Source organism: Loxodonta africana, chromosome X, assembly GCF_030014295.1.
Source record: "Loxodonta africana isolate mLoxAfr1 chromosome X, mLoxAfr1.hap2, whole genome shotgun sequence".
Taxonomy (NCBI): Eukaryota; Metazoa; Chordata; class Mammalia; order Proboscidea; family Elephantidae; genus Loxodonta; species Loxodonta africana.
The window spans coordinates 91,401,786-91,414,441 of record NC_087369.1 but is presented as its reverse complement, the minus strand read 5'-3'; the positions used below and the strand labels follow the sequence as shown (position 1 = coordinate 91,414,441).

At 38.2% G+C, this 12,656-nt stretch overlaps 1 protein-coding gene across 1 annotated transcript; it reads left to right on the top strand.

Annotated features, from left to right (window-relative positions):
* Positions 1-1,328: 1,328 nt before the first annotated feature.
* Positions 1,329-1,744, top strand: LOC111751383 (RNA polymerase II, I and III subunit L). Its single transcript, XM_023551407.2, is given in 2 exon segments — positions 1,329-1,437; positions 1,440-1,744. Coding segments are annotated over 2 exon segments (201 nt in total). The 3' UTR covers positions 1,532-1,744.
* The last annotated feature ends 10,912 nt before the right edge of the window (positions 1,745-12,656 follow it).

Sequence of the window (12,656 nt, the reverse complement as noted above, 5' to 3'; positions counted from 1 at the left end):
TGACACTAGAAGGACCCTAGTGGTCATGGCCCCCAGACCTTATGTTGGCCCAGGACAGGAACCATTCCCAATGCCAGCTCTTCAGACATGGATTGGACTGGACAATGAGTTGGAGAGAGATGCTGGTGAGGAGTGAGCTTCTTGGAACAGGTGGACACTTGAGACTACGTTGTCATCTCCTGCCTCGAGGGGAATGAGAGGGTGGAGGGGGTTAGAAGCTGGCTAAAAGGACATGAAAAGAGAGAGTGGAGGGAAAGAGCTGACTGTCTCATTATGGGGACAGTAATTGGGAGTGTGTAGCAAGGTGTATACGGATTTTTTTTTGAGAGACTGACTTGATTTGTAAACTTTCACTTAAAGCACAATAAAAATTATTTAAAAAATATTAAAATAGGAAATTGGATTACCCTAAAAAAAAAAAAAAAGAACAGCTAGGGATAAACAAAAAATCGCCTACAAGGAGAGTCACTAAGTATCAACTTGGACTACTCAGCAGAAACCATGCAGGCAAGAAGGCAACGGGATGACATATATAAAGCCTTGAAGGAAAAAAAAAATGACAGCCAAGAATAATATATCCAGCAAAACTGTCTTTCAAATACGAAGGCAAAATTAGGACATTTGCAGATGAACAGAAGTTTAGGGAATTTGCAAAAACTAAACCAAAACTACAAGAAATACTAAAGTGAGCCCTCTGGATAGAAAATCATCACTTTCAGATATCAGCCAAAGACCAATTTCTCTACATCCAAGTCAATGTTTGTTGTTTTTCTTTTTTTTACTGTTACCCATCCTAGTAGGGGTAAAGTATTTCATTACGGTTTGGACTTGCATCACCCTAATGGCTAATAATAGGTCCCTGGGTGGAACAAATGGTTTGTGCTCCAATTAATGTAAAGGTTAGCTATTTGAACCCATCCAGCAATGATGCAAAAGAAAGGCCTGGGTCTTCCGTAAAGATTACAGCCAAGAAAACCCTATGGAACACTTCTACTCTGTAACACATGGGGTAACCATCAGCTGGAATTCACTCAAGGGCAAAAAGTTTTTTTTTTTTAATGGCTAATGAATTTGAGCATCTTTTCATATATTTGATGGCCATTTGTATATCTTCTTTGGTGAAACATCTATTCAAATCCTTTGCCCATTTTTTGATTGGGTTGTTTGTCTTTTTGTTTTTAAGTTGTAGGTGTGCTTCATATATTCTGGATGTTAAGCCATTGTCCCATGTATGGTTCACAAAAATTTTCTTTCAGCCTGTAGAAGAATCTCCCAGGGCAGCCTGGAATCAGACAACCTGTGGAACTGGGGCACTCAGGACTGTGGCCATGATCATTCCTGTGCCCTTCATCACCTCTGGTAAGATCATTGGCAGCAAGTGGGAGTCCTATCTGGGGCTGCTACAGACGGAGTACACCCTGGGGAATGCCCTGAATGTGCTGGCCTGAAGTGTAACTGCTGCAGGTACATGCTGCTGGCCCACGTGGACCTTATCAAGAAGCTGCTGAGCAACACGCCCCTAGAGAAGTGACCATGCAGAACTTTGATGAATGCACCAATCTGTGCCTGCCAAAGCTAATTAAACCTTGTGAAATGGGGGTGGGGGAGCTCAGAGAAGAGCCTGGCCACAGCTTCAGAGGTATGTTCTTTGCTGAACCACAGAAAAAAAGGGGAGGATATTGTCATTTTTTAAAATTTTTGCTATTCTACAGGTGTGTAGTAATATGCCATCTTTTTTGTTTTTTAAGAATATTTTATTGTTTTTTTGGTGAAAGTTTACACAGTAATTAGGTTCCCATTTGGCAATTTCTGTGCAAATTAGAACAAGTCCACAAGAGCCAAAATACGACCTTGAGTATATCCCACCTAAATTTAGAGACCATCTCAAGAATACATTTGATGCATTGAACACCAGTGATAGAAGACCAGATGAGTTGTGGAATGACATCAAGGACATCATACATGAAGAAAGCAAGAGGTCATTAAAAAGACAGGAGAGAAAGAAAAGGCCTAAGTGGACATCACAAGAGACTCTGAAACTTGCTCTTGAACGTTGAGTAGCTAAAGCAAACGGAAAAAAAAAACAACGAAGTAAAAGAGCTGAACAAAAGATTTCAAAAGGCGATGCCAGAAGATAAAGTATTAGGATGACATGTGCATAGACCTGGAGATAGAAAACCAAAAGGGAAAAAGACACTCAGCATTTCTCAAGCTGAGAGAACTGAAGAAAAAATTCAGGACACGAGTTGCAATACTGAAGGATTCTATGGGGAAAATATAAAATGACACAGGAAGCATCAAAAGAAGATGGAAGGAATACACAGAGTCACTATATTACAAAAAGTTGGTTGATGTTCAAACATTTCAGGAGGTAACATATGATCAGGAACTGATGGTACCGCAGGAAGAAATCCAAGCTGCAATGAAGGCATTGGAGAAAAACAAGGCCCCAGGAATTGACAGAATACCATTTGAAATGTTTCAACAAAAGGAGGCAACGCTGGAAGTGCTCACTCGTCTATGCCAAGAAATTTAGAAGACAACTACCTGGCCAACTGACTGGAAGAGATCTGTATTTATGTCTGTTCCCAAGAAAGATGATCCAAGGGAATGTGGAAATTATAGAATAATATCATCAATATCACATGCAAGCAAAATTTTGCTGAAGATCATCCAAAAGCGGCTGCAGCACTATATCAACAGGGAAGTGCCCGAAATTCAAGCCAGATTTAGAAGAGGAAGTGGAAACAGGGATATCATTGCTGATGTCAGATGGACCCTGGCTGAAAGCAAAGAATACCAGAAAGATGCTTACCTGTGTTTTATTGACCATGCTAAACCATTAGACTGTGTGGATCATAACAAATTATGGATAACATTGCAGAGAATGGGAATTCTGGAACACTTAATTGTGCTCGTGAGGAACCTGTACACAGACCAAGACGCAGTTGTTTGAACAGAACAAGGGGATAGTTCATGGTTTAAACTCAGGGTTGTATCCTTTCACCATACCTATTCCAATTGTATGCTGAGCAAATAATCTGAGAAGCTGGACTATATGAAGAAAAACCAGGCATCACGATTGGAGGAAGACTCATTAATAGCTTGTGTTATGCAGCTGACACAACCTTGCTTGCTGAAAGTGAAGAGGACTTGAATCACTTATTGATGAAGATCAGAGACCACAGCCTTCAGTATGGATTACACAGCAATATAAAGAAAACAAAAATCCTCACACCTAGACCAAGAAGCAACATCAAGAAGCAACATCAAGAAGCAACATCATGATAAACGGAGAAAAGACTGAAGTTGTCAAAGATTTCATTTTACTTGGATCCACAGCCAGCACCCATGGAAACAGCAGTCAAGAAATCAAAAGATACAGTGCTTTGGGCAAATCGGCTGCAAGAGATCTCTTTAAAGTGTTAAAAAGCAAAGATGTCACTTGAGGATTAAGGTCCACCTGACCCAAGCCATAATGTTTTCAATTGCCTCATATGCATGTGAAAGCTAGACAACCAATAGGGAAGACTGAAGAACTGATGCCTTTGAATTGTGGTGTTGGCGAAGAATATTGAATATACCATGGAGTGCCAAAAGAAGGAAAAATCTGTCTTGGAAAAAGTACAACCAGAATGCTCCTTAGAAGCGAGGATGGCTGGACTGTCTCACATACCTTGGACATATTGTCAGGAAGAATCAGTCCCTGGAGAAAGACATTATGCTTGGTAAAGTAGGGGGTCAGTGAAAAAGAGGAAGATCCTCAATGAGATGGGTTGACACCATGGCTGCAACATTAGGCTCAAGTATAGCAATAATTGTGAGGATGGTGCAGGACAAGGTAGTGTTTCGTTCTGTTGTGCGTATGGTTGCTATAAGTCGGAACCAACGTAACAGCACCTAACAACAATAACAGCAACATACAAATTGTTCAGTAACATTAGTTACATTTTCCACAATGTGTCAACATTCCCTTGAATTGCGTTCTGGTTGTTCCATTTCCAGTACTCTAGTTTCCCTGTCCCCTTTTATTCTCATCTTTGCTTTAGAGTAAATATTGACCTTTGGTCACATATAGATTTTTTTTAGTAAATTATCATACTTATGGGTAATATCCTTTATTTTGTGTGCCAATCTGTTATTTTGTTAAAAGGTGATCTCAGGAGATCGTTTTGGCTGAAGGTTTAAAGAATACCTCAGAACGATAGTCTCAAGAAGTCCTCTGGTCTCAACTGGTCCAGTAAGCCTGTACTTTTTAAGAACTTATTGTGGTTTCAATTTGCATTTCCCTCATGGTTAATGATGTCGAACTTCTTTTCATGTGCTATTTGTCAAGTATATCCTTTTCTCTGAAATATCTGTTCAAGCCTTTTAACAATTTTGAAATCCAATTTTTTTAAATATTGATTTTTGAGAGCTCTTTAAATATTCTAGATATTAGCCCTTTGTTGGATGTGTGGTTTGCAAATATGTTCTACCAGTCTGTATTTATCTTTTTCATTCTCTTTTTTAACAGGGTTTTCATGGTGCAAACTTTTAAATTTTCATGAGGTTCAATTTATCAATTCATTTATAGATCATATTTTTAGTGACAACTATGTTATTACTATAGATACTCATCCCCTTTTTGTTACTGTTTTCATGGAATATCTTTTTACATCTTCTCACTTTCACCCTACTTGTCTCTTAGAATCTAAAATATGTCTCTTATAGACAGCATATGTTGTTGTTATTGTTCTTAGCTGCCTTTGAGTTAGCCCCTGACTCATGGCAATCCCATGCATAACGAAACAAAATGCTGCCTGGTCCTGTGCCATCCCCATGATCTATCGCACATCAGACCCTTATGATCCAAAAGGTTTTCACTGGCTGATTTTCAGAAGTATGTATTCAGAACTTTCTTCCTAATCTGTCTTAGTCCGGGTGCTCCACAGAAACCTGTTCAGCATTATAGCAACATACAGGCCTCAACTGACAGATGGGTGGTTGTTTCACATGAGGTACATTGGCCAGGAACTGAACTTGGGTTTCCTGCGTTAAAGGTGAGAATCCTACCACGGAACCAACAATGACTCATCTAGACAGCATATAGTTGCATCACTATTTTTTAATCCATTCTACTCTTCTGTTTTGTTTTCAGTGGAATGTTCAAAGCATTTGCATTACTGATAGTGTAGCATTTACATCTGCCATATTTCTATTTGTTTTCTATATGTCATGTTTTTTTTTTTCTTCCTGTAGTTCTCCATTGCTACTTTCTTTTTTGTTGTATGAATAATTACTTGTGCCCTTTTAATTTCCTTGTTGCTCCATATAGTATACTTTAAAAGTTGTTTTTTGTTGTGGTTTCTCTGGGGATTGCGATTAACATCTTAACTTAAATCAATCTAGCTCTGATAATACCAACTGATTTTAATAGGATACAGAAACTTTGCTCCTATATACTTCCTTTACCATTCCCATTTTGTGCTATTTGTCATACAAATTATACATTTATACATTATAAGCAAATCAAAACTGTTTTAGAAATAGTACTTTGCAGACGTGTTTTTTAAGTAAAATAGAAAAGTATTACAAAAAAAACTATAATGTCTTTTATATCACTCTATGTACTTCTACCCCAACGTGTCTGTCAGTTTGTTGTACTGTAGGGGCTTGTATGTTGCTGTTATGCTGGAAGCTATGCCACTGGTATTCGGATACCAGCAAGGTCACCCATGGCGGACAGGTTTCAGCTGAGCTTCCAGACTAAAGACAGACTAGGAAATGCTCACTCATCTATGCCAAGAAATTTGGAAGACAGCTACCTGGTGAACTGACTGGAAGAGATCCATATTTATGCGTATTCCCAAGAAAGGTGATCCAACCGAATGTGGAAATTATTGAACAATATCATTAATATCACACGCAAGCAAAATTTTCTCAAGATCATTCAAAAGTGGCTGCAGCAGTATATTGACAGAGAACTGCCAGAAATTCAGGCCGGATTCAGAAGAGGACGTGGAACCAGGGATATCATTGCTGATGTCAGTGGACCCTGGCTGGAAGCAGAGAATACTAGAAGGATGTTTACCTGTGTTGTACTGCAAAGGCATTTGACTGTGTGGATCATAACAAATTACAGATACATTGTGAAGAACGGGAATTCCAAAACACTTAATTGTGCTCATGAGGAACCTGTACGTAGATCAAGAGGCAGTTGTTTGGACAGAACAAGGAGATACTTATTGCTTTAAAGTCAGGAAAGGTGTGTGTCAGGGTTGTATCCTTTCATTATACCTATTCAATCTGTATGCTGAGCAAATAATCCAAGAAGCTGGACTATATGAAGAACACTGGGGGCATCAGGATTGGAGGACGACTCATTAGCATCCTGTGTTATGCAGATGACACAACCTTGCTTGCTGAAAGTGAAGAGAACTTGAAGCACTTACTGATGAAGATCAAAGAGCATAGCCTTCTGTATAGATTACGCCTCAATATAAAGAAAACAAAAATCCTCACAACAGGACCAATGAGCAACATCATGATAAATGGGGAGAAGACTGAAGTTGTCAAGAATTTCATTTTACTTGGATCCAAAATCAACACCCATGGACGCAGCAGTCAAGAAATCAAAAGATGCATTGCATTGGGGAAATCTACTGCAAAAGACCTCTTTAAAGTGTTGAAAATCAAAGATGTCACCTTGAAGACTAATGTGCACCTGACCCAAGTCATGGTATTTTCAATCACATCATATGCATGAGAAAGCTGCACAATGAATAAGGAAGACCGAAGAAGAATTGATACCTGTGAATTGTGGTGTTGGTTAAGAATATTGAATATAGTAGCATGGGCTCCCAAAAGGACGAACAAATCTGTCTTGGAGAAAGTACAATCAGAATGCTCCTTGGAAGCAAGGATGGTGAGACTGTGTCTTAAATACTTTGGGCATGTCAGGAAGGATCAGTCACTGGAGAAAGACATCATGCTTGGTAAAGTAGAAAAAAACAAAACAAAAAACAAACCCACTATGTAGAGTGGATTCTGACTCATAGCGACCCTATAGGACAAAGTAGAACTGCCTGATGGAGTTTCCAAGGAGTGCCTGGAGGATTCAAACTGCTGACCTTTTGGTTAGCATGCGTAGCACTTAACCATTATGCCACCAGGGTTTCCTGGTAAAGTAGAGGGTCAGCAAAAAAGAGGAAGATCCTCAATGAGATGGATTGACACACTGGTTGCAACAATGGGCTCAAGCACAGCAATAATTGTGAGGATGGCCCAGGACCAGGCAGTGTTTCCTTCTGTGGTACATAGGGTCACTACGAGTCGGGACCGACTTGATGGCACCTAACAACAACAACCTCTACTGTGCCCTATATATTATTGCGTGGATTCCAGTGACTGTTTTGATTTTTTTTTCATTTCGGCCTGAAATAATCCTTTTAGTATTTCTTTAGGGAAGGTCATTTATTAAGGAATTCTCTCGGTTTATGCATATTTCTGAAAATCTTAATTTCTCCTCCATTTTTGAAGATTAATTTTCCTTTCTATAAAATTATTTGCTGCTGATCTTTTTCTTTCATCACATTGAATATGTCAAGTTACTGATTTCTAGACTCTATGGTTTCTAATGAGAAATTAGGTGTTATTTTTATTGAGGATCCCTTGTATGTAGTGGTTCCCTTTTCTATTATTTTCAAAATTATCTCTCTCATGTTTTCAACACTTCGACTATGTTGTGTCTAGGTGTAAATTGGTTTTTTTTATTATTTAATCTATTTGGAGTCAATTGAACATCTTTAATAAGCAGATCAGTTATTTCATCAAATCTGGGCAGTTTTCAGCAATCACTTCTTCCAATATTTTTCTATCCCTTTCTCTCTCCCCTCTTTCTTCTGGTATTTCTATTACGCACGTGTTGTTGCAATTAATGGTGTCTCACATTTCTCTAAGGCCTTGTTTCTTTATTCTTTTTTCTTTCTAATCACTAGGCTACATAATCTTGATTGATTTATTTTCAAATTCTCTGATTCTTCAGCTAGTTTAAATATTCCTTTGAGCCCCTCTAGTAAATTTTTCATTTCAGTTATTGCATTTTCAACTCCAGAATAATTTCATTTGTCTTTTAAAATACTTTTTTTATCTTTTTATTGATATTTTCTATTTGATCAGACATTTTTATACATTCCTTTAATACATTAGAAATAATTTTCTTTAGTACTTTGTATGTATTCATAACAGTTGATTTAAAGTCTTTATCTAGTAAGTCCAACATTGCCTCCCGAGGGAGTTTCTACTGATAACTTTCTTGCCCGGTCTGTGGGCAATACGTTCTTTTTCGTTGCATGTCCCATATATATATTTTAAATTATAAACTGGATATTTTAAATAATGCATGAAGGAACTCTGGAAATAAGACTTCCCAGGTTTTTTTTTTTTTTTGCTTGTTTGTTTTTGTTTTTGTTGTTACTGTTCTCCTTAATGCTTGAGGTTTTTTAGGGTCTTCCCTGAACTAATTCTGTAAAGTCTGCATTCTTTGTCACGTGTGACCACTGAAATCTGCTCAGTTATCCAAGTCATCAGCTAACAATTGGATAGAGATTTTCTTAAATGTCTTGAACAAGTAAGTCACTCAAACCTTGGTGATAGGCTGTGTGTGTGTGTGTGTGTTGGAGTGTGCATTAACCGTCATGTCAGAGAGTTTTCAATTTTTCCTTAGTCTTCACTTACTCCTTGTGCAGAGAATTGAGGTAAGTCAGATGTGAGCATTAAAGCCTTCATAGGTCTTTCCTGCATATCTGCACATTCATGTGGCCTTTTAGGTTGGTAGGTAGGAATATTTCAGGTGTTTTGCAAATCCCCTTACTAAAGCTAGTTACCTATTTGTTTTAAGTTTTTACTTAATCTGTTCTTGACCCCAGTGTGTATCATGCCTCCGATATTAATCAATTGCCACTGATTATTTTGACAAATACACTAAGGTTAGCATTGTTCAGACAGAGTGAGCTCGTAGACAGGTGAAACACAACATTGAAAATACTGAGCATGCAGTAAAACAAAAAAGTGTGGCTCATTTAAAGGAAGAAATAAATTAATAAAAAGTATCCCTGAGGGAATACCGACATTGGGGTTACTAGACAAAGAGTTTAAATCAACTGTTTATATGCTAAAAGAACTAAAATAAACCATGATAAGAATTAAAGGAAAGGAAATAATGTCTCACCAATAAAGAAAATGAATAAAGAGGTAAAAAAAGAGAAGTAGATAGAAATGTTGAGCCTGACAATTGCAATTATTGAAAAGATATATTCACTACAGTGGTTTGTTATGGATTCAACTGTGTCCTTCCCAAAAATGTGTTGAAATTCTTACCGATATACCTGTAAATATAAACTGTTTGGAAATAGGGGTTTTATTTTGTTATGTTAATGAGATCATACCAGAGTAGGCTGAGTTCTAAATCTAATTGCTCCTGAGTTACTAAAAAAACAAAAACAAAAACAAAAGACACTCATAGGATGAAGATGTCATGAGAAAACAGGCACACATGGTAGACGCATCTACAAACCCAGGAATTCCAAAGATTACCAGCTACTAGAAACTGAAATCCAGTGTAAATCTTATGACTAGCAGCAGAACATTGTCTGATACAGTGCTGGAAGGTGAGCATTTCACGTTGGAAGGCACTCTAAATAAGACTGGGGGAGAGCTGTCTCCTCGAAGTTGAGTTGTTCTTAATGACTTGGATGGAGTCAAGCTTTTGGGACCTTCAACTGCTGATGTGGTGTTACATAACATGAGAAAAAACAGCGGCAAACATCCATTAATAATCGGAAACTGGAATGTCTGAAAAATTAGAGCAGAATAAAATGAAATAGGGAACAGAAAAACAATTGAAAGAGTTAACAAGACCAAAATCTGTTCTTTGAAAAAATTAACAAAATCGATAAGCCATTGAGCGAGGAAGCAAATAACCCGAGCACGGAATGAGATAGGCGATATCACAACAGACATAACTGAAAATAATAGAATCATAACAGATTACAATGAAAAATTGTACTCAAAAAAATTTGAGAACCTAGAAGAAATGACAAATTTCTAGAAACACACTACCTACCTAAACTAACACAGAGGTAGACCTACTAAATAAACCCATAACAAAAGAAGACACTGAAAAGGTAATTTAAACGCCCCCCCCCCAAAAAAAAGCCCTGACCCTGATGGCTTCACTGGAGAATTCCACCAAACTTTCAGAGAAGAATTAACACCAGCACTACTAAAGGTATTTCAGAGCATAGAAAAAGATGGAATACTCCCAAACTCATTCTATGAAGCAAGCATATTCCTGATAACAAAACCAGGTAAAGACACCACAAAAAAGAAAACTACAGACCAATTCATGAACTTACATGCAAAAACCCTCAACAAAATTCTAGCCAATAAAATTCAACAACCTATAAAAAAAATAATTCACCATGGCCAAGTGGGATTCATACCAGGTATGCAGGGATGGCTCAACATTAGAAAAACAATTGACTTAAACCATTACATAAATAAAACAAAAGACAAGAATCCTATGATCTTATCAATTGATGCAGAAAAGGCATTCGACAAAGTCCAACACCCATTCTTGGTAAAAACTCTCAGCAAAATAGGAATAGAAGGAAAATGCCTCAACATAATAAAGGGCATTTATACAAAGCCGACAGTCAACATCATCCTGAATGGAGAGGGTGTAAAAGCATTCCCCTTAAGAACGGAGACCTGACAAGTGTGCCCGTTTTCAATACTCTTATTCAACATTGTGCTGGAGGTCCTAGCCAGAGCAAATCGCCTGGGTAAAGAAATGAAGGGCATTCAAACTGGTAAGGAAGAAGTAAATGTATCTATATTTGCAGATGACCTGATCTTATACACGGAAAACCCTAAAGAATCCTAAAGAAAACTACTGAAAATAAGAGTTCAGCAGAGTATCAGAATACAAGATAAACACATACAAAAATCAGTTGGACTCCTCTACACCAACAAAGAGAACTTAGAACAGAAAATCACCAAATCAATACTATTTACAATAGCCCCCAAGAAGATGAAATACTTAGGAATAAATCTAACCAGAGATGTAAAAGACTACAAGAAAACTACAAGACACTACTGCAAGAAACCAAAAGAGACCTACAAAAGTGGGAAAACATACTTGCTCATGGATAGGAAGACTCTACATTGTAGAAATGTCTATTCTCCGCAAAGCGATCTATAGATACAATGCAATCACCTTCCAAATTCCAACGACATTTTTAAAAAAAATTTATTGTGCTTTAAGTGAAAGTTTACAAATCAAGTCAGTCTCTCACAAAAAACTTATATACACCTTGCTACATACTCACAATTACTCTCCCCCTAATGAAACTGCCCGCTTTCTCCCTCCACTCTCACTTTTCATGACCATTTTGCCAGCTTCTAACTCCCTCTACCCTCTCATCTACCCTCCAGGAGGAGATGACAACATAGTCTCAAGTGTCCACCTGATCCAAGAAGCTCACTCCTCACCAGCATCCCTCTCCAAATCATTGTCCAGTCCAATCCATGCCTGAAGAGTTGGCTTCAGGAATGGTTCCTGTCCTGGGCCAACAGAAGGTTTGAGGACCATGACCACCAGGGTCCTTCTAGTCTCAGTCAGACCATTAAGTTTGGTCTTTTTACGAGAATTTGGGGTCTGCATCCCACTGTTCTCCGGCTCCCTCAGGGGTTCTCTGTTCTGTTCTATGTCAGGGCAGTCATTGGTTGTAGCCGGGCACCATCTAGTTCTTCTGGTCTCAGGATGATGTACTCTCTGGTTCATGTGGCTCTTTCTGTCTCTTGGGCTCCTAATTACCTTGTGTCCTTGGTATTCTTCATTCTCTTTTGATCCAGGTGGGTTGAGACCAATTGATGCATCTTAGATGGCTGCTTGCTAGCGTTTAAGACCCCAGACGCCACTCTTCAAAGTGGAATGCAGAATGTTTTCTTAATAGATTTTATTATGCCAATTGACTTAGATGTCCTCTGAAATCATGGTCCCCAAATCCCTGCCCCTGCTACACTGCCCTTCGAGGCATTCAGTTTATTCAGGACACTTCTTTGCTTTTGGTTTAGTCCAGTTGTGCTGACCTCCCTTGTATTGTGTGTTGCCTTTCCCTTCACCTAAAGTACTTCTTATCTACCATCTAATTAGTGAATACCCCTCTCCCACCCTTCCTCCCTCCCTCCTCTCGTAACCACAAAAGAATGTTTTCTTCTCAGTTTAAACTGTTTCTCAAGTTCTTGTAATAGTGGTCTTATACAATATTTGTCCTTTTGCAACTGACTAATTTCACTCAGCATAATGCCTTCCACGTTCCTCCATGTTATGAAATGTTTCACAGATTCCTCACTGTTCTTTATCAATGCATAGTATCCCATTATGTGAATATACCATAATTTATTTATTCATTCATCCGCTGATGGTCACCTTGGTTGCTTCCAACTTTTTGCTATTGTAAACAGTGTTGCAGTAAACATGGGTGGGCATATATCTGTTTCTATAAAGGCTCTTATTTCTCTAGGATATATTCCGAGGAGTGGGATTGCTGGATCTTATGGCACTTCTATTTCTAGCTTTTTCAGGAAGCACCAAATCGATTTCCAAAGTG